The sequence below is a fragment of the Tachypleus tridentatus genome, chromosome 7 (genome assembly GCF_004210375.1).
Source record: "Tachypleus tridentatus isolate NWPU-2018 chromosome 7, ASM421037v1, whole genome shotgun sequence".
Lineage (NCBI taxonomy): Eukaryota > Metazoa > Arthropoda > Merostomata > Xiphosura > Limulidae > Tachypleus > Tachypleus tridentatus.
In genome coordinates this window covers 145,538,202-145,564,952 of record NC_134831.1, presented here as the reverse complement: position 1 = coordinate 145,564,952, position 26,751 = coordinate 145,538,202, and the positions used below count along the sequence as shown (strand labels likewise).

At 32.0% G+C, this 26,751-nt stretch overlaps 1 protein-coding gene across 4 annotated transcripts; it reads left to right on the top strand.

The window, feature by feature from the left end:
* Positions 1–1,121: 1,121 nt before the first annotated feature.
* LOC143256828 (E3 ubiquitin-protein ligase ZNRF1-like) lies at positions 1,122–26,338 on the top strand. 4 transcript variants are annotated; one of them, XR_013031563.1, is made up of 6 exons: positions 1,122–1,216; positions 1,941–2,332; positions 11,458–11,553; positions 13,536–13,641; positions 14,695–14,810; positions 19,354–26,338. XR_013031563.1 is itself a non-coding variant. In XM_076514559.1 (5 exons), the coding sequence occupies exons 2-5, from the start codon at positions 2,002–2,004 to the stop codon at positions 19,409–19,411; spliced, it is 591 nt and encodes a 196-aa protein (XP_076370674.1). In that variant the 5' UTR covers positions 1,122–1,216; positions 1,941–2,001; the 3' UTR covers positions 19,412–26,338. The 4 variants fall into 4 exon arrangements, 3 of the variants coding, with proteins under 3 accessions (XP_076370674.1, XP_076370675.1, XP_076370676.1); XM_076514559.1 differs by lacking the exon at positions 14,695–14,810; XM_076514560.1 differs by lacking the exon at positions 14,695–14,810 and having other exon boundaries at positions 13,536–13,661.
* The last annotated feature ends 413 nt before the right edge of the window (positions 26,339–26,751 follow it).

The following is a 26,751-nucleotide window of genomic DNA, read 5'->3' as shown; positions in this document are numbered from 1 at the left end:
GACCATGCAAATATAAGCCATCATAAATGACTACTTTAATATGAAATCTTAACCTGAAGCAACAATTCGAGGAAGTCCGTGACATTCATTCAGGCCATCATGCATTCTGTTTACAAGGATGTAACTGAATGTACAACGACTCAGTGAAAATTTTGAAAATAATTCTGCATATATAAGTGTAAATTTACACTTTTATACCATTGATGAATGGGAAAATCTGGCAACTTTCAACCTCTATTTACATGTCTCACGTTTTCATTAATTCTTAAAAAATATAATTCAAGATAAATAATGAAAATTTGTTAAAACTTTTCTGACACCATTAGAACATTTCAAAAAGTAATTAAAATATTTATACACATAACACTGCTTAACAGTTTAATTAGAGAGGTTTGTTTGTTTGTTTTTGAATTTTGCGCAAAGCTACTCGAGGGCTATCTGCGTTAGCCTTCCCTAATTTAGCAGTGTAAGACTAGAGGGAAGGCAGCTAGTCATCACCATCCACCGCCAACTCTTGGGCTACTCTTTTACCAACAAATAGTGGGATTGACCGTCACATTATAACGCCCCCACGGCTGAAAAGGCAAGCATGTTTGGTGCGATGGGGATACGAACCCGCGACCCTCAGATTACGAGTCGCACGCCTTAACACACCTGGCCATGCCGGGCCTCGTTTAATTAGAGAAACCATATAAACAGGTAAACAAAATAAAATTATTCAAATGAAATGGGTCAGGCGTATCATCTAATCCTAGTGATTCGTGGGCCCCTAATGTATATCCCAGGGTTTAAAATGAGTAGCGTGTTGCCCAAAAAAGGTGATCCCCAATTCTGGGAAGAATATAAATGTAATAGTTAAATCCTGCTATCTAATCATACTAGAACAACCCAAGAGTAGTTAGTAGATACTGTCAATTCAATGCCTTCTATATAATCTAACAGCTCAAAACAAACGTCCACCGAATTTTTCGTTATGACTTTTCTTGATATAATAAATATCCCTTACACTGGAATTAATTTTATATTTGCAACACTTTTTCACTGTCAATTCAAGATCTTACCTATAACTGTAAAGACAAGTTGAAAACAAACGGAATAATTTATCCGAATTTGTTTTTCTTATTTGTTGAGATTTAGTGAGTTTCAAAAAATGTAAAACGGTGAGGCCGCTAGCAGTGAGGCATAACAATAATATGACATCATAGGACAAGATTAGGTATGTCATTTTTTAACTGTGAGAAAGTAATTAGTTTATGTATAATGTTATTTAAATTATTGTGTATTTTTATGTGGTTTAGTAGTAGTGAATAAATTAGAAAGTTACCATAATATATATTTGTTTCTATCATTTTGACTGCTTAAAACTAAGAGTAAAACCATTACATTTTGTGTTAAACAGTTCTACTTGCAAGCTTCATTATCAATGACAACATTACAGTGGTGTATTGCCTTATCTTTTTAATGTATTAACCCGAGAACTGACTGTATCATATGTGATGCAGCAGTAGTATCCACATAATAACAGAGATTAAGATTCACCGACTATTACTAATTTATTGCAATAGTTTTAGACAAATCAAAGTAGGTTTGTAGGTTGTAACTAATTTTGTGTTCAAGCCAGCTAGTAGTAATTATCGAATCTTGAATATTTGTGCAAGTTGACTTACAAGAACATTAGCATTATGTGTGTAGGTAAATTTTATTATTAGCTCAATGTAGATGGATGAGGTTTTAATTGTAAACTTTAAGTAAAATCATTGTAGTGGTTATTTTTTATTATTGTTTTATACATGAAGTTCATCTTTGTATGCATTAAAAACAAATCCTATAATTAAGTTTTTCCAGCTAGTAAAATAATAAGTTTGCACTAATTTATTTAGTTCTTTAAAGAAAAATAAGTAAGCTCTGCTTGATACTGAGTAATTTTTTGCACCTTGTAGGTGATAAGCTTTTGGTAAAGCATTCCAAAATAAAAAGTGAACTTTCTCCAAGGTTATATTAATGGGGTCAAAACAAAGCTGTAGTAGTTCCCAGAGTTTGTCAGGAACTGGAGACAGTCAACCGATGGAAGTTATTTCTGATAGCCAACAGACTGGATCAAATATTGGGGGAAGACAAAGATTTTCCTCTGGGATAAGGCAGCGTACTCGAAGCCTTACAAATGTGGGCAGTGGGCAACCTGAGCAAGTACTAGGATTGTCATCAGTTCATGGATCTGGACTAGGTGGCTCAAGATCACCAGATTCAGACTTTGGATCACCTGATGAGATGTTATCCTTTGCTGGGTTTTTTTCTGCTCATTCACTACCAATACAGTTGCTCACATTGAATGGTAAATAAAATTTACTAACTCGATGTGTAATAATTAAAATATTTTGGTATGTTTGTGGAAACTGTGAAGGTGAAAACATACTTATTCGCCTCTCCCTCCAATTAAGTATTCTATATGTAGTCAAGGTTAACTCAAAAATAAAATTTCCTATTGTAATGCATAAAACTTTTTTTTTTTGTATAATCAAGTCTTTTCTGGAGTAGGTCTTTCACATATCAAATTTTCAAATTGTGGTTCATCAACCACATATAAGGATATAATACATGATTATGAAGTCATTTCCTTTCATCGCTTAAAATCCAGATCCAGAAAACTATATTGTTTTTAGACTGTAAAGTATCAAAAGCTTGAGTATTCTATTGCAACTAGTTTTATGTAAAGTCTTTACTTTTGTAGATCAGTTATTTACTCATTCTAATATTAAAAGAAAAAGGCCCTACACATGACTTATTACTATGTATATTATGCTTTTTTGTCATTCAATTAACCTGTACTTGAACACAAGTTAAACTTGTTTTCTTTCTGCATGCTCTGATAAGTGGTAATATTTTTATTTATTTTTTTATCTTAATTGAATACATAAATAGACAGATTATTACTTTTAGGAAGTTTTAATTCTTCTCTCTATGATAATATGAAGCACTGCAAATGAACCAGATGGACTTCTAGTTGCATGCTTTCTTTTGTATATATGTTTTTGTTTATTAACTGAACTGTTTTATGTGTTATTTTTTACGTGTTCCTTGAATACAGATACAGACATGTTACTAATTTTAAAGGTTTCAATTTTTATTCTTTTATAATTTTGGTCTACCTGAATGAACAACATTGTCTTCTGTAATAATTTTATATTTTTCTTGTTATGAAATGTTAAATGGTTTGTGTATGTCTCTCCTGTTTATGTGTTTATTTCAGTTACCAAATTAATACAAGGTAATCAGTAGCAAAAGTTATATTCATAAAATAGTGAAAGTTTGAACATGTACATATTTTCTTATGCAAAGTAACATTTCTTTCAGAAAGTTGTCTTATCTTGATGGTGACAAGTACTTAAATTTATGACATTGATAATTTTTAACAATAAGACTAAAAGAAAAAAAATATTACTTGTACACATTAAATGTGTTTTAATGTTTAGAGTTCATAAATTTTCCCCTATTGACTGAAATGTAATATGACAGCATGTATTTTCAGTTAATTTTGTTTACATATGAACAAAGTAATAACTTTTTATGTTGTCATATTTCATGGAAATTTAATTGTTAACCTGTACATTTACTGTAAAATGTTTAACATTGTGCCTATCATTCTAAAAGTATCTAGAAATATTATTTTGATATTAATAATATTAAAAAGAGAGAAAAAAAAATGTTCCTCACAAATTCAAAAATCTTGTTTAACAGGTTTTGTCAAGGTTTTTCCACAGTTATAATTATTACTTGCATCCTGTTGTTAATCAATATCAGGTGTGTTTCTGTGTCTCTCTCTTGCTTCTTAATATATGTTGACTCATGTAGATGTATTAAATGTATCTTGTTAAAGAAGGTTTTAGCTGACTTTGACTGGTTGAAATGCATATTACTTGTGTACAAGTACTGTTAGTGAATCAAGCAGGTTTTTTATTTTTGTTGTTATTGTGCAAGGTTTCTTAATGGTAACTGCTGAAGGAGCTATTGTCTTAGTAATTCAAGCCAGTGACTTTAGAAAGAGTACTAATGAGTGACAGGTGCTCGGGTACTATTATAAATGACAAAGCAAATAACCTTATCGTAAAAAATGCAGTACGAAATAGAAAGTTGGATTTAATTCTGTTGCATTAATAATATAACCTACTTCATACCATTTCTAAACTAAATGTTTAGCTATCTAATAGAGAAAAAAAGAGTTCTTTTATTTGTTATGTGCAAAATTGTGTTCTGAAACACAGATAGAAATTCTCAAAAGATGAGGGGTATGATCACTTCATGAAAGGAACAGCTAAGTTATTGCTTGTTTTAGAAATATGACATTATTTATAAAGTACACAGCTTTAGTAGGTGTAATTAACTTTAATTATACAGGGTTTTCATAAGATTTTAAGAGGTCATGAATTTGAATAGGTTAAGAAGATCTTGATTTACTGACAGTCTTGAAAGGTACCTTGGTTTTTTATGTCAGGAAAGTACTTAATATTTACTTATTAAATATTAAGAAATTTCACAAAAAATTATTTTGGTACTGTTTGCAAAATCCTAATGATAGGCATGTTTTAAGACATGATCTGTGTTCAATTGCTCAGAAGAGAAAACTGCCACATCATGTAAGTAATGAGATAGGAAAGTATTAGTAGTCCATATACGAACTTGCACAATGTCTTCCAGGGAGCAATTCAACACAGTGGCTAATGAAATAGAGATACGATGAATCTGTTAAGAAGTGGCATGCAAAAGGTTCTTCTCCTGTAACAATAATCCATTATAGGCCAAATGAATCAATTTGTGAAGCTGTGAGAGTAATGGGAGATAAATCAAGGGAAATAGAAGAATCCCAATGAATGAAGAGTTAATTTCTAATACCTCAAAATTAGTTACTACAAGCTACGTAACACTTGAGGGCCAAGCAGAACATATCAAATTATCGGGATTTAAGTGGTCATAAAGGTCAGAAATGACTGGCAAATGAATAGGTGAGGAGGATCTTTCCCTTGATGCCAGAGTTTTGAGAAGAAAGACCTATCATGCCAAAAGAGGACAAATGTGGAATAATAAAGAATCCTATTCACATGGATTGCAAACAGCTTTGACCAATGATGTCCACAGGCCAACAACATAAAATACAATTTAAGAGAAAGGTGAAACTAGAACATGAAGCTTTTTGGTTATTAGAAAGGTCATTTGGGCCTGAAGAATATGAAAGGAGTTTAGTAAGCCTCATAGAACTGGGGATTTAAAAACTTTCCAATATTTAGATTACGTAAACATATTGGATAAGGTTGCTTGACATAAAGTTACCATAGATGAAGCAATATCCTTCTCAAATATCCAATTTATAAAATGGAATTTAATAGATACTTTTGCATCATGAGTATTTCAGTTCATTTTAATATACTACTGATGATAAATATTCAGCTTCCATTGATAAATTATCATGACTGACCTATGAAGAGACCTAGTTAAATGCAGAGAAACTTTAGATGTTAAACTCTTAGTGTGGGACAAAGGGAAGCATAACTTCCAAGCATGAAGACTAAGTTTCTGAAGAACGAAATGGAGAATGTATGATAGAGGTTGTCTCAACAGAGATTGCTAATGTGGCTAGAGGTGGAAATTTCTGCAGATAATGAAGAAGCAGAAACTATGCTTGAATGGGTCAGTAAATTCAATCGAGAACTTGATAGGGAGTAGAATGAACCATAGTGAAAACCCAATGAGCCACAATAGGCATCAATTATTGAAGACCTGAACTGAGTGCAAATCAGAAGAAAAACATTGTGATGTAGCATCCATTCCATTGGAAGAATCCAGCTTTGTTGAGACACATGATCTATACTTTATTTTAATTAAATTTTAATTTAATTAAAATACCCATACCAGTCATCTTGAGAATACCTATTATGGGTTGTCATTTATGGACAATTAAGAGTAGATCTAAAAGGGATTTTGCCATCTCTGCAGATCTTAATGTTGAATAAATTGGGTTTGGTTTACTTTTAAAAATGTAGGGAATTTGGTTCATTTATTGCACAGTTTTAAGAACACTGATTCTTAGGACTACCCAGTGCATTTTAACTCCCTCCTCCTCTCAACTCTTATAGTAGAGCTTGGAAGTCCTACCATCCCTAGTTTCCAGTTGCTGGAGTGATGACAGAGACTTTTCTTCTAGAAAGTTCTAGCATGTTCATCCACTTTTGAAAAGGAGGGCAGAGTTAGGGCCTTCCCACTAGTGACCATGGATGTTTTTCCCAGATGTCAGTAGGAGTGACACTATCCTTCACAGGAGCCTACTAGTAGTTTCTGGTTCAAATTTGATAAGAAGCTATCCAGTTGAGGAGTGCTTGGCTTTTCTCTTTTATCAATGTTGGTTTTGTATATTTTTCATAGAAGGAAGTCCACTATCTCCTCGTCATTCTGAATGCAAAGTAGTCCCATCCTAGGTCCTTAGTTGAGCACATGTTCCACATCCTCTCCATAATTCCAGGGGCAAGGAGAATACTTGTTCTCCACTTGGCTGGGGAGTGAAGATGAATGTTCATAAGTTTAGGTCAAATGAGTTCTGTTTTGCTGGTTCAGTATGGCACACATGATCCCATTATTTTAAGTTTTGGATGCTGCCTTTTGGACTTTTTCAAGTGGAGTAGAATGTTTGCCTACTTAAGTGCTGCTTTCTTTCTCATTGTGATTCCAGTGGTGTGAAATGCATTACTCTATGGCTAAAGGTTGGGATCCAATCAGAAGTGTGTGTGTGTGTGTGTGTGTATATACATACATACATATATAACCATGATGTCAGAAAAACACATAGGTTCAGTAAGTCTTGATAAAAGTGAAATACAAACCCTATAACCTGAGCACCTTTGCAAAAGTGACCTTAACTACCTGGTTGGTACTGGCTTATACTGATGATTACTCATATTCTATTCTGCCTTTGGTATAGGAACTCAGTTCCAGATGAAGAGCATTCTTGTTCTGGATGTAGTATGGTTTTCCCCACTCTTGTATCATTGTTTTTTCTTGGTACATTCCTGTTCTATACAGATGCTTTCAATATGGAACCTGACTATTTTGGTTCCTCCATCCTCTTATTGTGGAATTCTAGCTATAGTGTCAGAAGATGGTAAGTATGTTTTGGAAGTTAACATTTTTTTAAACTGAAAATGTATTTCCAGTAATACTTGCCTCCTCTGCCACTCTACTGCTCTACCTCTCCACTAAAAACCAGTTTATGTCTCAAAAAAGTGATTTGCATTATTGAAATAAGGTGCTTATATACAGTATCTAGATAGAGGGCACATTGAAGTTGTTGGAGAAATGTGCAAATTATAATTTGCCTGGGGCATTTTGAGTGGGATATAAAAGGCTGAAATAAGTGTTCTCAGTGGTTAGATGGGCAAAGAGTGGAAATCCTGGAGATTGAGAAATTTTCAGTTTAGATCCCCACCAGGTTTTCATCATGCACTGCCTCATAGAAGTACTCCTATCTTTTGTTCATTGTCTTCTTGTTACAGTCCTTGGTCTTTTTTCTTTATGTGCTAGTAGTCACAGATCTTGGAGATGATTGTTTTTAAAGCTCCAGTTCTGTGGTAGCTTTGGTGGGACTTCCTTTCCTTTATCCTATTGAATCCCTTAACTGTTTTCTACTTTTTTTTATATACTTATACTTTTCACCTCTCTTGTTTCAAATATCAGGAAAATTCCTCAACTCCCTCTTTTGCACTTTTACTTCATTTTTGTGGAAGTTGTCAGCCAAATAACATTCTATACTATTTGCTCCAACTCTGATCTTTCGTTGGTTCCTGATGGGCAGATTCTCATTCTCTGGTGAATACACACCCTCTGGCTTGGTGAACAGTTCTAGGTCTCAACACTTTATTTATATACTGACTTTTCTGCTTTCCTTTTGCTTCCTCTGGTTCTTCTCTGATGTTTGAATATTTGGTTCTCAGTCATTCTCTTCAAGTTGGTTATGACTCCATCCTTTTTTCTAGATCCAGTGAGTTTTACACTGGTGGTTGCAATTTTCAGATTTATTATTTCACTAATTTATGAATGTTTGATTTCTGCTTATCCTTGCCCACATATCTTTTTTTTTCTTCTGCTTTTTCCTGTTAGATTCAGCAGGATGGATTATTCAGTGGTTTCTGGCCTGTCAGTGCAGATATTTCTAGAGATACAATATTTTGTTTTCAACCTTTCATGTTCATGGTGGCTCACATGTGTCCACACAACCTTGAACACTGTCTTTCTTCCACATTACCTGGAATTTGATCTATTTGAAGCCCTCCATAACTCAGAAGATAGTCTGTAGACTCCTACTTACCTACGTGGATTTTCATAACTGTAGTGAACATAGCACGTACGGCCTTTTCACTCTGTTCTGTTGAGGTGCAGTTTTAGATACCTGATCCTTTTCTGAATCCTGTCTGCAGTGGCAGCATTTTTCTTTCTCTGTGTTATTAGCTGGTGATAACTTGTAGGATTAACATTTGACTTCTGTTTTTTCTAATCGGTCTTTTATGATTCATTCAGCTATCTCTGTTGTTTTCTGTCTTTGACAACAAGTCATTTCCTTCTCAAACTCATGTTTTTCCTGGCTCTAGACTGTTTTGTTTATGCTCACAATGCCATGTTCATTTGTTTTATCGAGTCTTTTAAACTTGGGTCATGATGACACGTCAACTACTTTGTCTAGGCTTGGATCATTTCTACAGTGTTTTTTTTTCCTACTCTTATTTTTAGTGGAATGGCTTTTACTGTGAGGATCCTATCATCACTAACTTTCTACTTCCATTCTGTTTTTTACTGCCATTCATTTGGTACTCAGTCTCAGACTATAGCTCTGGCTGAAAATGTTTTGTCTCTGATGTGGTTTAAACTCCATTTATATGTTTTGGTCATATTTTTTCCCCCTTTTCCTTACAGGAATCGTTACTTATCTTTATCTCTTCATACTACACTATTTACAATAGGGACAGTTTAATCTTTCAGCACCATCCCTAAGCTTAGGAGGTGACTGGATCTTTTCTTCACTCCCTTTCCTATCTGTATGGAAATTCTGACCCAGGACATCTCCTTTATTTTATAAGGCATACTCTATAATTTCACAGCTTCCCTAATCATTGACCTCTCTAGTATGGGATCTTATAGAGGAGGACGTGGATGACCCCACACAATAGTGTCCCAGTATTTTTTCTCATGGTGATGTCTCATCTGCTGTGGCTTTTGTATGCTTCAAATCACCATTCTCCACTCTTTACAGTGGGTCTGGTGGTAAGTTGTATATTTTCTCTTTTCATTTTCAAGTTTTAAAACTACCAAATTCAACATCTATGTTATAGAGGTAATGGAAGCCCCAAGTGATTGATGTTGCCTCACAGGAAATATTTGCCCCAAATCCACATTGATCTTGAGAGTGAGGAAAGTGCTAAGCACGTCCACTCCTGTTCAGTGCCTACTGCCAAGATGGCATTTTTGGCAATACTACAATAGCATTATCTATGTATATTATATATTCCAAGTTGTTCCACACTGGACAAAAAAAAAAAAAAAAAAGAGTAGGACAGCACCAAGTGTTTGTTTACCTTCACATCTTGCTAGCACGTGCTGTCTTTAGTCATGGTAATCTATTGCAATGTCTTCTGTTGTGAGACCTAATTTAATTTATTGTTTCTTGTAAAAATGGTCAATAAACCTCTCCAGTGTTCCTTATGCCATTTATTCTAGTAGAGTCTAGGAGGGCTCTTGTTTTTCCAATTCTAAACCATTGGGGAAGTCAGTATAGAGAGTTTGTCATTGGGCATTTCCCACTGGTGTGAAACCAAGTGAAATGCATTATTTGCTTGAGAAGTAATGCTGTGGTGTTACATTTTAGTATAGTAAAGAACACCTTGCTACATTATGAATCAAGCTGCTCCTGCTGGTTAGGTCCAGCAAATTAGGTCTTGGGTTTGCCTCAGGACACAGGTTTGGGATGCTAATTCTTTTGGTTTGTATGTTACATAAATATATCTCCATTGTGAACAGGCCTAAATTATTGCCCCACCCATGCTATCATACTCAAGTTCAGCTTTTCATGAAGAGTTGAGCAATCTTTCATTCCATCTCCACCCCATCCCCTAGCAACACATCAGCACCATGCAAAATATTTTCAAACAATATCTTTTGCTTTACCATTTCTACTGGGCAAAGAGTATTTTATTCTTGATTTGGATGTGGTATCCGACCAAATGCTGCTAAGTTAGGCTATCCTCTGTCTCACATGTCATATTCCATGGACTTTCCATTTCTGTTGCTGTTTTCAGAAAGGGATTCATTTTTGTAATTTCTCAGCAATGATCTTTCCACCACTTTCAGTACAGGATTCTTGCTCTTGATGGTGTAGAGTGGTGAGCAGTATTTCTGACCTTAACATTTTTCTTTCCTGAAAACGTATTTCAAATAGATATTTATCTTTTTGCATCATCTCTCCTACTCTTTCTCTCGATTTCTGGTGTATTTAATTGCGTCATTAAGAATGAATTGGTGCTGATGCACTAGTATTCACAGGGATTACTTCATATGGAGAATATGTTGCCTTCCTATGAGTGGAGAGATATAATCTAATGATGATTACTTCCTATACTGGCATAACACATGTTGACATGTGTAGGTGTGGGAGCTTTGTTCAATACTTGTGATATGTAGAAAAACTTACATGGCAATGTATGTGAAGTTATAGTTTATGGTCGTAGAAGCAATTATTTTTCAGAAGTAAATTTTAAGGCAAGGAAATGTTAACTTTTAATAAATGTAAATCATCAAGTTGTATGATTATAATATATAGATGTAAATGATGATAATGACATCTAAGGTTTGTAAAGTAAAAAAGTATGATGAAAAGTATACAGTATTTGTTTATTCTTTATACAACCATTTTTCATTTGAAAAACTCTGATTTGTAGGAGTTTCAGTCTTGAAAATATCTTAAACTATATATGCAGTGAAAGTATGAAAGTTTAAATTACAATGTTTTGAACCATTTTCAGTCCAATCAAATAACTACATTAAAAAATGGAGATTAATTTTTGTCAGTTTATCATTTGGTATTTTTATAAATTAGCAAAAATGGCTCAATTTGCTTTAAATAACAAAAAGCCTTAATCTAGTCCATGTTGTAAAAAAGGAAGCTATTATAACATCATTAGTGAAATATCAGTTTCCAAAGCAAAGTACTTAATGATCAGCTGCAAAACACAGCCTATTTCAGTTACAAACTAGTCATTATAAAATTTATAATTATGAGATAGTTAAATTGGTAAACCTAGCCTTGATAAAAAAAAAAGAAAAAAAGTTCTTCCAATCTGCCAAATGCTTCTCATATTCTCTTATCAAATATAAAATATTTGTAATTGTTGAAAAGAAGAAAAGTTGTACTGTAATTTTTATATTTAGGAATCAAATGTCCAGTATGCTCCAAAATAGTTGTGTCAGATGATGTTGAGTACCACTTGGTTATGTGCCTCACAAAGCCAAGGCTTAGTTATAATGGTGAGTTCATACTTCTACTTATAAAAACCAGATTATAGGTTGTTACTCATTAACTCTTTCATCCTGGATATTCTTTGCTATTCATGACAAAAACTTTTAATGTCTAAGATTCAAAATGGTATTAAAATTCTTTTTGTTTGTTTGTTATGTCAATTAGTATACATTTTAATAGTATATAAGTTTTAAGTCCCTAATTCTACAAGAAAATATTTTTAAAAATCCTGAATTTCTTCTTGTGTGACACACTAGGCACATCCTCTTTATTTTTTTCACCTACCCTTGAAAGACTAAGAGATTAAATATAAATTACTCATGATAGAACTTTTATTGTCCTGACAAACCATAATTTTTATAGCCTTAATTTTTTTTTTGGTTACAGAGGTATCTGTTAGGGTAGAGAACATAACAGATGAAATATAAGGTTTTAATAAAAAATGTTTGAAATGTATTAAGGAGGTTCTAGAGATTATGCAACAGAAATATATTTTTAGGATGAGAAAAATTATTTTTATTCTTAATGTGAAGATTATTTTGCACATGAACTATTAAAAACAAATATTCAGTATAATGATGGGGGACAAAGCATTAGTTTATTAAAACATACTTCATTAAAAAATATGTTTTTTTTCACATGAAAGACTTTATTATTAACTAAAAGAATATCAAATTTTGTGAAGATATATATGAAATATATTGAAAATATTAAATCTTATAAAGACTAAATGAGTACAAGGAAGTCATGTGGCCAATCAAATTGACCAAGCCTGTGGGTCTGGCATGGTCAGGTAACCAGGCACTCAACTCATAATCTGAGGGTTGCAGGTTTTAATTCCCATCATACCAAACATGCTTGCCCTTTCAGCCATGGGGGTGTTATAATGTAACAGTCAATACCACTATTCATTTGTAAAAGAGTAGTTCAAGAGTTGGTGGTGGATGGTGATGACTAGCTGCTTTCCCTCTAGTATTACACTGCTAAATTAGCAATGGCTAGTGCAGATAGCCCTTGTGTAGCTTTGTGTGAAATTCAGATCACACCAAGCTTGAAAGAGTTAAGGCTGAGCTCGTGTGCATTTGTAACCTTATAATTAAGCTCAGTATGTCTTTTCTGTAGCTGTAAATGTTAAAAGTTATCATTTGTTTGAGGGATGTTAAGAAAGAAATTTGATAGTCTGGGTATCATTATATTTTCACTACACTGTTATTATTGTACTAAGTTGGTATCTATTCACTGTTGAAAGATGTTCTCCTACAATGTGATAATTCTACACTGCTCATTGTATAATGACTGCAATGTAGAATTTCAAATGGCTAGTCCTTCCCTATCTTGTATATAGTCTTCAGTTGATACTCTGTGTTTTCAAGGACTAAAAAATTATGCTTTTAAAATGTCTTAGAGCGGGCACTTGTTTTACTAAATTCTTATGGTAAAGATCATGAAATAATGGAGAAAACGTGTGTTACTTCATGTGTACTGTGGTAAGAAATATTGTTTGGTTGGCTAAATCAACATCATTGGGATTCTTTTTTGTTGTTTGATCCAAAGGAAGTTAAATCCCACTTGTTTTAAATAAACTTTATATTTTGCATTAATTATTAATTCTAACACATCTGTAACAACTTACCAGGCATTTGACTGTAATTTTGAAGAATTATAGTTTAGATTTTTTATCATGTGCATTGTTTTATATATTTTTTTACAGTACCCTTCACTGTGGAATAAAAAGTAGGTGTGAGTAACACTGTACATGAGTTGAAAGAAAATATTGGATTCATTAATTATTGTAATGATAAATAGTTGCTATAGTCTCGCATGTTTTATAAAATTGTGTTGCTAAACAAAAGTGTAACTTATAATAGTGCAACATACTTTCATCACTGATTATCAAGATTTGAAATCTAATTCAATGTCTTGTAGTTTTAACAATATTTGAAAACAATTACATATGTATTATTTAAAAGTGAAATTGTTTTTTACACAGATGATATTCTGCATGAAGACAAAGGAGAGTGTGTAATTTGTCTGGAAGATCTTGTTCAAGGAGATACTATTGCACGTCTTCCTTGCCTTTGTATATACCACAAAATGTGAGATCATTGTTACAGAGGTTTGCAAATTAACCCTTTCACTGTATTGTGCCATGGGGCCTATGGCATGACTTGTGTTTCTATGTTTACATGCAGTGTCATAAAATCTATGGCATATTTCTTTCCCTTGATTGTGGAACAGAGTTATTTCCTTGGAAATTCATAAAAGTTTTCTCGTGGTTAAATGTTCTATAAATCACAGGAAAAAGTCTTCTGGCAATCGCATATCTTCCATATGTTTTGGAATAAATCCTGCAGCTTCTCTAACATTCACTGTTTAACTTCTGCAGCTGTTTATGATTACTTGTACTTTCACTTCTAGAAATGATGTCCTTCCATATTATTCTGGGAAAGGGGTTCCCAACCGGTGGGTCGCGACCCCCTGGGGGGTCGCAAAGCCTTGGCAGGGGAGTCGTGTAGCCTTGTTAGAAGTAGCTTGGGATAACATTAATTTTATTTCATCAATTACATTTTCATGTCGCGAGTGCCAAAAGGTTGGGAATCCCTGTTCTAGGAGAACCACAGCATTGAATATCAGAGAAGCTCAATATTTATCCCAAATAAATTTTGAATACAGGTGCACGTAAAATGTGTGCTGAATACATATTAAAGTGGTCCTTATTTTTGAAGGTTTGCTTTACAATATTCTCTTCCTCTCATTATGTTTCAGTATATAAATAGGTATATCATACCAAACTTTATCCATATTGAATAACATTTAGAGGTTGCTCAAGGTAATTGAAATTTTACCTTGTAGCTTACTTTTTTATCTGCATGTTTTAAGTATTCTAGTATTTCCAAAATATTCTAAGTAATTCTGGAGGGCTGTAGATCATTCTGGAATGCTTTATAATATTATTATTGAATATTCTAGTACATTCTGGGATATACTAAAATATTCCATATTATTCAGAATGCTCAAGAACATTCCATATATAGATAATTCATGCTGTCAATCTTTACATCTTGAATACTCTATATGACATTCAGTAGTTTATAGAATTTATTTGAAAGTATATAAGCACTTTAGCACATTATTCTGTATCATTTCAGCTGACACTGTATTGGTATGTCATTGCTAATGAATACTGCAACAAGAAGTAAGACTACACTTTGGTTGCTTGGTTCAGGAAAACTGAACTAACAGGAAGCAAATTACCTTCAAATAGGTAAGTGCTATGTGTGTTTTTCTATCATCACAAAACGTTAAAGAAGACACTTCATGAAAACTCTTAAGATTGTGATCAAGGCAGCTACAGGTTTTTGGAAGAAGGCTCAAATTCCAATTGATCTGAAATGTTATTGAACTGGAGAAGCTTTTTCAAAATTTGACAAAGATAAAAAAAAGTTCAAAATAAAAAACTGAAACAAAGCAAGCTAATTAAACTGAGTTTGTCTATAATATGGATGACCTTTATGACATTACTAATAGGGATGCCCTGACTCTAATCAATATTGCAGAAGATGAGGACTTTCTTCTTGCTCAAAAGGTTAAGGGAACATTGTGGGTGCATGAGGCAGGTGGATAAGGTTTTTCTGTAAAGAAAAGAAATGAGACAACTGTGGTACAAGAAATGGTTAGCAGAGCAGGAACAATAGACCATGAACAAAACTGTCAGTTGTTGGGAACCATCCCACAACAGTGATGATGAGGTTGGTGGATACAGGACAAGAGGAAATATTATTACTTCCAATTTAACAACAGCTGTAGAGAGAACCAAGTTGAGTAACAGAAAAGCAACATTTTCCTTTGCTGCCACAGCTCTCATCCTTGAATGTAATGTGCAGGAGCTAATCAACAGTCTTTCCTCAATCAAAAAATCTTGACACTGCTTCTGTGAAGAACTTAACCACAACTTAAAGGAACAGTTCCAGTCAGTAGTCTCATGTGTAGTTACTGGGAAACATGCTCCTTTAGGATATCACAAGGAAATAGAAACATGGACTGTCTACCAGTGTTCCTGACTTGAGCAGGAGTAAACCAACTCCTAGACATTGCAAAACTGATTCTTAACACTGGAGAAGCTCAAGCTTCTGCTATGGCACTTTTACTGGAAAAAATGGTGAGTCATTGATCTTATAAAGGCAGTTTCCTTTGATACAACAGCAAGCAACACTGGTAACAGAAATAGAGAATTAGAACAAAGATTAAACACCTTCTATATTTGGTATGCTGGCATCATGTATTAGAATGAACATGTTCTGGCATCTGTTTTCAAAGACCGTATGGGGATTTCCTCTTGTTCAGATATTGCATTTTTCAGTCAGTTCCAGCAATCTTGGGAATACTGGACCAGTCCAGTTTTGAAACTTCTGCTGACCATGGTGAAGAAGCAGAAGCCACAGAAGTTAATTACAGTGTCATTGGGTCTGCTACAAGACAACTTCAGGTGGGTCATCCTAGGGATGCTTATCAAGAGCTTCTGGAACTAATCATAACTTTCTTTGGTAATATCCCTTTTTTGTGGAGTTCAGTTAATAGTACCTGGAGCACTGACTGCATCATGCATGATGGATGATCAAGACATTTTGTGCCCCCAAGATTCAGATATTAATTTAAGCTCACTGGGCATGAAGAAAGAGGAATATGTGATTTCTGCATCATTGCTGTCCAAGTCTATTTTAGGGTATAGTTTGCTGCTCCTGATTCCATTTCTGCTCCTCACACTGATTTTAACAATGCCTTGTTAAGTAGAACTAGTTGAATTTTGCTCTTCCAAAATCTGCCTTTTAAAAATTTGCTGCCCATTTTTGGTATCTCAGTGAGGAATTCATTGATTCAGCATTCTTTCATTCAACTGTATCCACAAAGAGACAAAATAAGAAGGAAGGCATGAATGAATCTCCAAAACACATCCAGCGAAATACTAGAAGTCTGAGGACATGTCAGTTGAAGGTTTTGTTACAAAAAAACCAAACGGTCCTCTTCATTTGCTTTGAAATCCTATTTTGATTTTTGGATTATGACACCAAGACATGAGAGCACAGAAATGACTACAGGGAGGTACAACAGACAGTTCAACATTTCAGTGTGGCAAACTACAGTGCTAAAAGGGATGTCCCCTTATTGAGGTATATAATGTGATCATAACAAAGAAGAAAGAACAGAGTTCCTTTCTCAAGTTGTACAGTAAGAAAATGTTTTCCTAACAGCACAAAAAATGAAACAATAATAATGCAGAAGTGACAAACTACACCAGTATCATTTAAGAATTGTGTAATTATACTATTGTACTTGTAATAAAATAAAAATTTACTTTAAATAAATAATTTATAATGCCTAACAAATATGTTCTTATATCGCATAGTACATAAGCTACTAGGATACTGCAGTTTAGAATGTTACCTTCATTGAGCAACCTCTAAATGTGGTTTAAAATGGATGAAATTTGATTTTTTTTTGTTTGAAATTTGCAACATAATTAGGGGGATATGAATGTGGAAACTTTAGAATTTTTACCTGCAAATAAGGACTACAATAATGTGTGGGGGATTATATATCTCAAGAGAATAAATTACATTGACTCAGATCAGTGTACTTAAAAATGCACAAGCAATTTCTGTGTGCTATTAAAGGATGGATGAAGTACAGAACAACATTTCAACCTTCTTAGGTCATCTTCAGGTTAACAATGAAAGAGTTAGCAATTGACCGTTGTCGAACACGTCTTAGGAATGAGAGTGTAAATGGGTACAGGATTGTAGGGTGCGTTGCAGTATATGTTAGGTTATTAATTAGTTATAGGTATAAATGTGCTTCTTTATATTGGTTTAACTTTGGTTTTAGTTGTTGTGTAAGTAGGGTTTCTTTGATTTTGCATTTATTTATAATTGTTTCCCTACTTTAGTATCTAGGTGTTTGTGATGGTTATGTTGTGTTTATTTGATTTGCAGTGTTCAAAAACGTGTGAAAGTGTTTGTGTTTTTTTACTCTGGTTTCCATTTTTCTGCTTCTTCCTCCATTTTTTTTTATAAATTGGAGAAATTTTATATGGGAGAATCAAGCAGAAAAATGGAAACCAGATTCAGAGAACAACAACAACAAAAAATCCTTCACATGTTTTTGAACACTGCATATCAAATAAACGCAACATAACCACAGAAAGCACTCAAATACTAAGTAGGGAAACAAATCTAAACAAACACAAAACCAAAGAAACCGTACTTATACAACAACTAGAACCAAAATTAAACCAATATAAAGGAACACATTTATATCCTATACTAATTGATAACCTATGATGTACCTGACAACAGTTGGTCACAAACTCTCTTTGTTAACCTGAAGATGACCTCAGAAGGTTAAAAGGTTGTTCTGTACTTTATATTAATTAAAGTGCTAATACCCATACCAGCTGTCTTGAGAATACAGTGAAGATAGGTGATATTACACAAAAAATAATTCTTGCATGAAACCATAAGCAATGTTTTTAGTGGCTTTTAATCTATGTAGCAAAAATCAGAATGTTATAACAAAAAGCATTGGGGATAATACACTGTAAGATGTGTTATCTGACTGCTTTAAAAATATTCTTTTATATATAGGTATGAAAAAAAACATGATTGGTTTTAATTTATTGACCCTTTATTATTGTTCTTTTTAAATTTTTTTACCATTAACAATTCTGGGGAAGGTCGAAACATTGTTCTCTCCTTATCAGTAAAAGTGTTAATACTCATACCAGCCTTTCTGAGATGTATGTCCTTGGAATAGTTTTACATTGATCTGACTTTCCACAAACAATTTCGTGACAGATGTAACATACAGCTGTGATTTTTGGGGGTAGAAGGTGAGATAATGACCTTTCTGTAGTGACTTTTCTTTGTTTAAATAAGAACATATGTATATGTTCTATTTGTTATCTGTTCATTTATTTGATTTTACACTTAAATGTATGTATTATAATCTGAACTGGTGATGATTTAACTGTAGTTTGTTAATGACCACAACAAGTGAGTGATTAGATGCCACACTATAAAGAAAAAATGAATAGAAAGATTTGGAAATGTTCATCAAAATGCATGAAAAGTGTGTCAGATGTATTCATATTGTTGCTCAAATACAGCTTGGCAACATGCAATTTCAAACAGTTGTTGACAGTAAAGTTAAAATCTTGGAGGATTATGAAAAAGCAGTTGTAATCTGAAGTGAAAATTATCAAAGTGCATAAAACTGCAAATCATGAGCTTGTCAAGCTAGTGTTTGATTAGTTCTGTGACACTAGAGCTAAAAACATTCCTGTTACTGGGTGTTGGTTCAAGATACATTATTATACATAAAACACAAACAAAACAATTTTAAGTTATCTTTACTGAGACATTATCCATCATATGTATTATTATACCAGTTTGTTACATCATCTGATTTACCTATATATTATATAAGCCATTATACTGAAGCCTTAGCAGTAGCACTGTCACAGCTTAAAATTTGTCATTCACTGTTGTGTTAGATTATTTGAATAACAACTTCCTATCAAATACAACATTTTTGTCATGGCAGATAGGTTAGCCATTTCTGAGAGGGACACCAAAAGTTATAATTAACAAAACTTGAAACAGTCAACAAAATAGAATGATAAAAACAAAATTTTATCTCTTTCTCTGCAAAAAATATATTTGTAATACCAAGATTTTCATTTATATATTAAGAATTTAAAACTTATTCTTGTCTTTCTTTATATAAAGTCCATTGTAAGTGTATTCTTACAGATGTATTGACAACTGGTTCCAAGTCAACAGGTCTTGTCCTGAGCATCCCAACGACTGATGTTTATAGACACTAGGAGATCTTTCAAAGCTATTTTGGACAAAGTTGTTACTTTTGCAGGTAATGTTAAGAGTGTTTATAAGGAATAGACTTGATGACATTGTTTGATTTTTGTTTTAAATGACAACTTGTTGTGTAAAATCTTCAGTGTTACTTGTGGCAGTTTCTTTGTACTGCCAGCTTCTTGATACTGATCTCTTATTTCTTATTTTTGAAAACAAAGAACAAAAAATACTGCTTTGGATGCTGTGCCTTTTATAATACTGAAAAGTGTAAAAGCCACTTCATTTCAAGCTCTTTTAAAAATGGTGTAAGATTAGAGTTATCTGTGAGTTAACTTTAACTAGTCTTGTATGTCCTTTTAAGGTGCCAAATAGGTATTGTTTTCAATCATCTTGCTACTTAGACTAGAATCAGTTTGTGTGTTTTTATAGGCTACCTCATGAGGAAAGGAAATCTGTTGTTCTTTACTGCTTTTACTTCAATAGGTTTTATACTTTGTAGTCATATGCTGCTGTTTGCTATTTTTATAATTTATTTTTAGTTTAGTATTACGGTTCTCTAATTAAATCTAAGTAACTAAAATATTCAGCAGGATAACATTGTAATAAAAGTTGTGGAAGTTTCTTGTTTACTATTACTGTGTTTGTTGGAATGATTTTAAAAGAAGTGTAATACTTATTCCCTCATGAACTATTTTCATAACATATAACCAACAAAATGTTTAGTGTACAATAGTAGGAATTAATACTTAGTATTGAATACTGATACTGATTTTGTGGTGAGAATAAGAATAAAGAAAACTGTTTTTGTATAGATTAATGCTTGTTTTATGTGTGGTAGTTTTTTTGTATAAAAGAAAAGTATTTTGTGACAAACACTTTTGCTTTGGATAGTTGTGCAAGAACATATCTATAAGCATATATAATTTAAAGATTTTTACATTAATATATGTAAAGGATTTAACAGTAATTTAAAATAGTGTTGTTTTGAGTTTACTTATTAATTATGTATTATTTTATTACAAGTTACAGTATTTACAGTGAGATTTATTTTTGAAAATGATTGCACTAGTGATTGAAATGTACCTTTTCTAAAAAAAGATCTTCGTTACTGTAAAAGCTGTAACTTGTAATGAAATAATAATTCAAAATGTTTACTTTCACTATTAATTTAGTTTTAGTTTTAACACTGTTATATTAAAATTTCTTCAAGTGTAACTATGTAAACCAAACTATGTATTACCAAAGGGTAATAGTGATACAACAGTCAGTCAGTTAGGTCTAATTTGAAGTCATTTCTTTTTCAATTGAAAATTTGTCACATGAGGGAGTAAGTTCAACAAATTATATAAAACAAGACAGCTCTGTGAGTGATGGATTCCCACCATTGTTCAAAAGTATGTTATATTAATACATGACATTTGCTACTTAATTTTTAATCAAATTATATGTTTAAATATATGCTTATAAATTTTTAAATAGTTACTTGAAACTTATGTAAGAACTAACTGCTGTTGAGGACTGTCCCGTGAATAAAAAACATCTTAGAAGAGTTACAAAGTTTAAAACCTGTTTGTTTTTCAGCTATATGGCAGTTCAGTGAAACTTAAGTCTGGTATGTGTATGTGAAGAAGGTTGTGTTAGTTAGGGCTGTATTTAAAGGCTCATTTGCTAGCCAAGTATTCAGTGATAACCCTAAAATTTTGAAGGTTATTCAGGTGATATACAAGTAGCAACAGGTATTTTGTTCTTTTGTTAACAAAACTGTTTAACAATGTGTAATTAGTAAATGCACATTAAATGACACTCACATGGGAAAATTTGTATATTGCATATTACTTATCCATATTGCATATTACACAAACCCCACAAAAGTAGCATCTCTTACATACGTTAGAGAAGATTATTTTGGTGAAGTACAGAGATCTGTGTTTATTGGCTGCATTGCTTCAGAAGAATAAACTGAATACCTAGGGAATTGTAATGGTAGAATAAAGGATGAAACACAGAATATATTTTAATACTCGTAATTTTAATGTTGAAAAAAGGAGTACCAGTGTAACTCTACACTTTCTCCATCACCAAGATATATACTTAATTAATAACAGCTTTATTTAAAACAGAATGTGAATAATAATAGTAACCTCTCTCACGTAACATTGTGCTGTAGGTGGAGGTTTATATTTATTTTCTAATCTAACTGTTAATGTTACTCGGTTGTGTTTTGCTGTTCATTTGTTAATATGTTTATTAGATATGTTTAATTAATGAACATTTTTGTGTTTAAAAGACTATGACTGTTAACCTCTTTGTAATGGATACTGTTAAACAAGTTTGCTTGTGAAATCTGTAGTTTTTCTAACTGGACAAAGAAGAACTCTTGAAATGTAAGATTACTGGATGTAGCTATATGACTCATATGTAATGTAAATATGTGTAAGTTGACAATGTGTATTTTTTATTTAAAAATATAGAAGCATTGGTTACTGTTTTATAAAATGTATTTTTATCTGCTTGTGGATTTTTTTTTCATTTATATAAATTACATGTAAAATAAAAGGTTTTCACAACTAACAGCTATGGTCCATGTCACCATTATACAATGAAATATAGTACTGTTGATATTTCAGACTTTCATATGATAATGTGTCCCAAATCTTTTAAGGTTAAAATCTACACTTTGTTACAGCTCTAGTGTTAGGTCCAAATTTTAATTCTACTTGTACATTGTGCTCACTTAATTAATCATATTATTATAGTGAAATTTGAAATGTACTGATATATTATGTTTTGTTTTTTCCTGTTTTAAAGGCTGCTTTTCTTTTGTGAAAATATTTAGTGAGTTACTTGATCAGTAGTTTTATGGTTCTTGATTTAATAAGAGGAAAGTTCATAGTTGTTATAAGGTTTATCAGGGGATGAAACTTAATCATATTTTAGGCAGTGTGCATTATTTTATGAATGTGCCTTTATTTCTGAAAAACTGTTATTGATGATATAACAATAACTGAATATATGAAAAACTTGAAACATTCTGGTCCCATTTTGAGCAAGTACTGTGGAACTAAAAGAAATTCAAGTGAGCTGCAATTAATGTGACTGTCATCATTCTAATTTCATTTTTCTATTTGTTTAAGGAGTAATAAATAATACACACAATGGAATATGCCAAAATTATTAATGCATGTGAGTAAAACTGTTATATGGAGGTTTTGTTGAATAAAGTTTACTCTGAACAAAATTTGGAAATGGAAAACATAATATTTTTACAATAGGCTGTTGCCTGGTGTAAGGTTCTAAATACTGAATGATCAGAAAATGATCTTGTTGGTTTTGAAACAGTTGTGTCATGCTTGCTTCATCAGTTGCTTTTTTGTTTCTGTATCTTTAGTTCATTATAATCTATGAATAAACTTATGAAATTATATACATTAACCAGGTAAATGCTGATACTGTTAACACAGACCATAGCTTTAAATAAAAAGTTGTGAGTTTTGAAAATAATCTGATTTTCAGTCAGAAAGTTGAATAAATTGTCAAGCTGGGTCCTTTACACCAACAGTTTTTCAAATAATTGTTGTTATAGAAAATAAAGATTGGATGTTTTAGGATTTATATTAATGATATGAATGGACCTTTCATTGTTTTTATTTGTTTAGAGCTTTAGAAATGATGGTAAAATAGAGAAAAATAACAAAAGTTACTTATTTAACTGATCAGGAAGTATGCTAAAACTCATAAAATGTTCTAAAACAGTTAAAAACACTCAAACACTATAATTTGGGGTAGCTCTGATGTTTCACTATTAAAATTAGTGGAATTATGAAATGCCTATTATTGTATTCAATATATATATAAATTTTTTTTCAACAGAATGGTGAGAATTGTAACTAAAAAAATAATATAATTTGCTTTCACGTAAAAAATTTCCACAGTTCATGTTTTAGTATGATTTTTTTCTGTGATATACTTTGTTCTTGTATGACTGTATCAAAACTGTATTGTTGATGTTACCAACTCTGTTGTGTAGAAAACTCTTGTAAGTGGTTGTTTTAGCTAGTGTAATTTTAGGCTGTTGTGGATATCGCATTTTAACATTAACTGTGTATGAGATATTGTATAGTGTGGTGCAATGGTATATAAAATGCTTGAACTTAACAAGCAGTGAAGCTTTTTTAGGTTAAATATAATTATATTAAAATAATATTTACTTGTTCAAAATTCATGAAGGCCTAATAAAGAGGGAAGTGAGGTAAATAAAACGTAGTCAAGTATAATTTTAATTTTCATTTGTTTTCTTAATTTGATTTGGATATCATTCTTCATTTGGGTTTATGGTATTTTTGAGGTGTGGAAATATGACACTTGATCAACATTTTTAGTACTGTATGAATAGATGTGATATAAAAATGTCAAATCATCATTCAATAAAAAAAATGTTAGTTGTTTTATACAATTGTCTGAATGCTTGTAACTGTACAACACAATTATTTTGATCTGAGTCAAAATAGATCTCAAGCAAACCATACAATTTTACCAGTAAATTAAACATTTTTTTTTTATGATTAGGCTATTTAATCTGATGTAGACACATGAAAATGTTGTGGTTCTTTTAAGCTATTGTGACATTAAAGTGTGGGTCACATGCTCATAGCTTTATTAGTTAAGTATAGAACAATTATAATTGTCAGTACTGGGCAATGATACTGTATTAAAAAATTGAGTTAAAAGTAATATTTAAATTTAATATTATTTATCATCTGAATTAATATATTTCTGCAATTCAGTTTGTATCACTAAATACTTTATGGTATAGTGATTAACATGCTCATTCCATGAACCTGAGGGTTCATGGTTTGCAACTAATTCACGAAAAACATATGGTGCATACACTGAAGCCATTTCTGTGCTATAAGTGATGGTCAAATTCCACTATTTAGTTAAATAAGAATGATCGAAGAAGTGGCAGTGGTTTTTATTGGCTAGGTGCTTTCCCTTTGGCCTATAAATTCAAAATTATGGGCTACTATGTAGGCTTTATATATATAGCTTTGTGCTAGGCTCAAAATGTTTGTTGAAAGATTGAAATTTACTAAAAAGTATAAATCCTGGACAGTTTATGGTTAGAAGAGGGTGTTATAGAAGGATGAGTCCAAGATTGGAATGTTTGGTTCCTAGAACCCTTTTGTAATGGGTCACAGGTCAAAGGTCATGTCCTTTGTTGGCTTCAGTTCAAAATTTGATTGAACTACTATATTATGAATTTATGTCAATAAGTTTGGAATCAAATTGTAGATAAGAATGAAACTTTAATATTATATATAACTGCTTCTTGATTTTAAAGCAAATAGTGAAAGAACACATTAAATATAGATTTTAGTGTGTCATGTGGTATGTTGAATGCAGCACTGTTTAAAATTAGATTATATATGTGATGTCAAAATACTAAGTCTAGTTTTATACAAATTAGGAACTAAAATTACCAATATTAACAACTTAGAATATAAAATAAGAACCTCATATCTTTTTACTTTACTGAGATATAGCTTATGTACTTAATGAAACACAGTGGCCCCTTTCATCTGTTTCCATTTTTGTAAATGGTCCGGTATATACACTTACTTGTCACTTGACAGTGTAGAATGTTCCCTTGTAGTTTTCTTGGCCATTTTAGTCTATTAAAAGGCTATCACTTTCTATCAAACCAAGATTTCAAAGAAATAGGTTGCATCTTTAGTCTGCTCAAAGTTTTATATTTTTTTTAAACCTAGATATATCTTAGTTATTAAACTTAATAAATTATAGTGAAACTCTGTGCTATCGTTATAGTTATTCGAGATTATTTGATTATGCAACTGTATATATAAAAAACCTTTAAAATTTTGTTTGATCCCCTCCGTGCATTAAATTTTAAAGGGTTTAGCAACCTACGTCCAGCAGCAACTGAGTTGAAAAGTCATAACTAGAATAGATAAGTGTGTGCTTTACTTCTTCGTTGTTCTGTATTTAAAAAATAAAAGTTTAATAATGTATTTCTAAATATTAATAATCTCTATACATATATAATGTATAATAATTGAAATGTGGCTGTATATTATAAAATACTAATCCACTAAAACTTAGCCAAGAAATGGAAGACTGAAGATCAGTTTTATATTATACCACATGTAACATGAGTTACATGTGCCCTGCAAGTTTTTAGTTAGGCATGACTGGAAGGTAAATATGATAAAGTAATAAATATGTGTTATGAGACCTAAGCTATTTAGACTAAACATTTGTATTTTTGTGTTGTAATACATAATCATTCTAGCACACAAAAAACCATAATTTATATTTTCCAGTTTTTTTTATATGATAGTTGTAAGGTTGGTCAAGTGCCATACCCCACATAGTTAGGGTATAGAAAATAACAAAATATAGTCTTACTGGAAACAAATGTTTGAAATATAATTAGAAGGTTTTAAAAATTATGCAAAAGCATTAGAGATTTGTGGTGATGAAGAAGTGTTTTTAAATCACCTCACTTCCATTAGTAACAAAGCACTCAATATTTTCATGAAAAATCTTTAGAAAATATCTGATTTTTTGTATACAAAAGAATTGAAATCTATACAAAAAAGTCTACCAAATTTTATGAAGACACATATATGATATGTCAAGAGTTATAGTGCAAATACTTAATGTGTGCCAATCTGCAGACAAACTCATAAATCATACTGAGCCCATTAAAGGGTTAATCAATCAAACTTTACATGCTGTTTGCTAACCATTCAGGTGAATGTGACAATCCATTAAAAAACAAATGATTCATACCCACAAGTTATAGCATAAAATTACTCTTGATACCAGTGATGTAAGTGAATCAATGGCTGTTTAAGTGTGTTAGTGTATTTGTATCATACATAAATTATATGGCACAGATTAGTATTTTGGTGTTATTAATGAACATACCAACATAAGGTGTATAAGCAGCTTTAACACAGCACTGAAAAATACAGCTTAGAGTAGCATGTGTTAAAAGTACAAAAATTCATGCTGATGTTGAAGTATTTTGCTGTTCATTTTTATATCAGGGAATTTTTAAGAGAAACACTAAGCCAGAAGTATTACCTTCCAATAAACTCCATTAATGTGAACTGCAGTAGACAACCTCTAAGAGTTTAAAATGTTCTCAAAATAAAAAAGGCTATAAAAATCTCTGCAAATGACAAATAAAAAATTATGAACTTGCACACTCCAAAAGATGCATGTTTATTTTGATATTTCCATCCATGTATACAACAAAGGTAATGTTATAGTGTTAAAACCTCACATAAAACATGTATAACTAAAGAT

Coding starts and splice junctions, on each gene's coding strand:
- LOC143256828 (XM_076514559.1), top strand. CDS start 2,002: ATGGGGTCAAAACAAAGCTGTAGTAGTTCCCAGAGTTTGTCAGGAACT. Junction 2,333..11,457: donor ACAGTTGCTCACATTGAATG/GTAAATAAAATT, acceptor TTTTATATTTAG/GAATCAAATGTCCAGTATGC. Junction 11,554..13,535: donor GCCAAGGCTTAGTTATAATG/GTGAGTTCATAC, acceptor TTTTTTACACAG/ATGATATTCTGCATGAAGAC.